Consider the following 2743-nt stretch of genomic DNA (forward strand, 5'->3'; position numbering starts at 1 on the left):
GGCCCCCGCCCCCACGGCTGCGGCTCTGGGGGATGCTGGCGGCAGCCGCAGGCTGGGTGATGGGGCTGTGCTTCGCCAGGAGGCTGGTCACGGGGAAACGTTCTGGGACCTTGACATTGGCTTTCTGATCTGTGGGGACCAAGTTGTCTCCCGATGAGACCGGTTGAGATGTCAGTCGGAGGTGTCAGGTCTGCCCCAGGGCAGGGAACAGCGGGCTTCAGCTGCAGGGTGCCAGGGCCAGAGGCTGTCAGAGCCATGCAGCCCAAAACAAGAAGCTCATTCCTTGGGACACGGGTGACAGCGCAGAGCACGGGCTGAGCCCTGCCAAGGCTTCGGGCAGGTTTATATCCCTGCTCGGTCCATTGGTGCTGTTCCACAAGGAGCCCAGTGGTTGAGAGCTGCCCCGTGCAGGATACCTCGGAATAATCTGGGGAGATGAATTACCTTTTTCCTTTCCTCCTTTCCATTTGTCATGCCACCTTCCTGGCTCAGCTGCTGGCAGAGCCTGGAAGTGTTATCCTGTCCCTGTGTTATCTCACCCACGCATGCACAGAGGAGCTGATCCGTCTTGTGGCCAGGATCACACCAGCTCCAGATCTACACGGTGCTGCCTGGGAGCAGGGCAGAGCTGAGCTGAGAGGTTTCTGCACCGCTGTGCCCTCACACCTCTTTTCTCTGTTGCAGGGGAAGGAGATGCTGACACAGAAACTGCCGCTGTGGCAACAGTCCTGCTCGGATCCCAACAAGATCCCGGACCGCGCTATCCAACTGATGCAGCAGATGGCTGCCAGCAGCAATGGCACCATTATGCCCAGCCCTCTGTCTACATCCAAATCCAACCTCATCATCTCTGACCCCATCCCTGGTGCCAAACCTCTCCCTGTCCCCCCGGAGCTGGCACCTTTTGTAGGAGTAAGTATCTCCGTGGTGGAAGCTGTGCTGCCCTTCTGAGCAAAGCTGGAGGGACGAGCCTGGGCCGGTGTCACCGTTGTCCTCAGCAAGTTGCCTCTTGATGGACTGCCATTGATGCACAGGGATGAGCAGCTCCATGCATGTGCCGCCCTGGGATGTGGGAAGGAGCCCAGCATGGGAATGGGCAACCTGTCCCATCCCATCCCGTGTGGGTTGCTGAGCTCCGGAGGGGCAGGGGCTCCTGGGGGGGACTTGGGGAGCCCACAAGCTGGACTCGCCTGGCCAGGCTGGTTCCAGAGCTGTGGGGCTGAACCGAGGTACCCCAGTAACTGCTGGGAGTGACCCAGGGGATGAAAAAACCCCTCAGAAAAGGGGTCCAACGTAGAGTCATGAGCTGAGCTCAAGAGGGATCTATTAGGTGCAGGGCAGCTTGGAGCAGTAAACCAGCATAGAGGTGACCCCATTGCTCCCCCAGAGCAGTTTGTCTCAGGTGGGGCGCTCAACCCACCAGGCTGCTCCCCTGGAGCTGTGTCCTGCTGCAGGAGCTGCGGTGGGATGCCCTAATGAAGACATTCCCCATCTTCCCCCCTCCTCTCCTCTCTCCATAGCGCATGTCGGCGCAGGAGGCCATGCCGGTGATGAACGGAGTCTCAGGCCCAGACAGTGACGGGTACAACCACTGGTCTGAGATGAAGCCAGCACAGCCCAAATCTTTATCTCCTCCCCAGCCTCAGAAGCAGCTGAGTGACTCTTACTCCAACACACTCCCAGTTCGCAAAAACGTGGCACCGAAAAACAGCTACGCCTCAGGTGAGGCTCCATCCGTGCTCCATGGGGTGCTGGGGGTGCTGGCGGTGCTGGGGGTGCTGGGGCAGAGACCGGCAGCGTCCCACCGGAGTCGTGCTGCTCGTGCCTCTGAACCTGGGAGTTAGGAAATGAGCAGAGCTGGGCTCTGCTGTGGGTTTTCCAGGAGGGAAACCTTGAGGAATGCTGCACAGGGAGCTGCTCCCTTTGCCATGGCGGGTGGGTGATGCCAAGAGCAGTGGCTTTATCCTGCCTGGGATGAGGGTGGGGAAGTGAGTCACACCGAAGGTTATGTTGGCACACGAGTTAAGATAAGCAGGGTCAGGGACTTGTCCTGCCAGGCTGTGCCTGGGTACGCTCACGGGGTGAAGGACTTTGGGGTGCTCACTGGTCTCTGTCTCCCACCAGCTGAAAACAAGACACTGCCACGCTCCAGCTCCATGGCTGCAGGGCTCGAGAGGAACGGCAGGACGAGGGTGCAGGCCATTTTCTCTCATGCTGCCGGAGATAACAGCACCCTCCTGAGCTTCAAGGAGGGTGACCTCATCACGCTGCTGGTGCCCGAGGCCCGGGACGGCTGGCACTATGGGGAGAGCGAGAAAACAAAACTGTGAGTGCTGGGGCCCTCCTTGTGAGATGCTGCGCCCCAGGAGCAGCCTCTTCTGGATCCTTCGTGTGTAAACGTGGGTTTGGTTTCATCCCTGCCTTTGCCTTGCAGGAGGGGCTGGTTTCCTTTCTCCTACACACGGGTCCTTGACAATGATGGCAGCGAGCGGGTCCACACGAGGTAGGGGCACTGTGTTGGGTGGGTGCCTCCACCGCTCCCAGGGCAGGACTGTGGGCTTGGGATGGAGATAATGAAGAGGGATTTCTTACAAGGGCATGTAGTGATAGAACAAGGGGGACTGGTTTTAAACGGATAGAGCAGAGATTAAGATGAGACATTAGGAAGAAATTCTTCCCTGTGAGGGTGCTGAGGCGCTGGCACAGGGTGCCCAGAGATCCTGTGGCTGGCCCCTCCGCGGCC

At 59.3% G+C, this 2743-nt stretch overlaps 1 protein-coding gene across 1 annotated transcript in view; it reads left to right on the top strand.

Moving 5' to 3' along the window:
• Nucleotides 1-2743, top strand: part of BAIAP2 (BAI1-associated protein 2) — a gene marked incomplete at its 5' end in the record, with an annotated part of 6496 nt that overhangs the window by 1451 nt on the left and 2302 nt on the right. Inside the window, 4 exons of the mRNA XM_010017039.1 lie at nt 685-912; nt 1521-1722; nt 2125-2326; nt 2435-2503. Of these exons, the coding sequence (XP_010015341.1) occupies nt 685-912; nt 1521-1722; nt 2125-2326; nt 2435-2503 (701 nt within the window). The remainder of the gene's footprint in view (nt 1-684; nt 913-1520; nt 1723-2124; nt 2327-2434; nt 2504-2743) is intronic.

Source organism: Nestor notabilis, unplaced genomic scaffold (assembly GCF_000696875.1).
Source record: "Nestor notabilis isolate BGI_N333 unplaced genomic scaffold, ASM69687v1 scaffold28926, whole genome shotgun sequence".
In the NCBI taxonomy this organism is placed as follows: Eukaryota; Metazoa; Chordata; class Aves; order Psittaciformes; family Psittacidae; genus Nestor; species Nestor notabilis.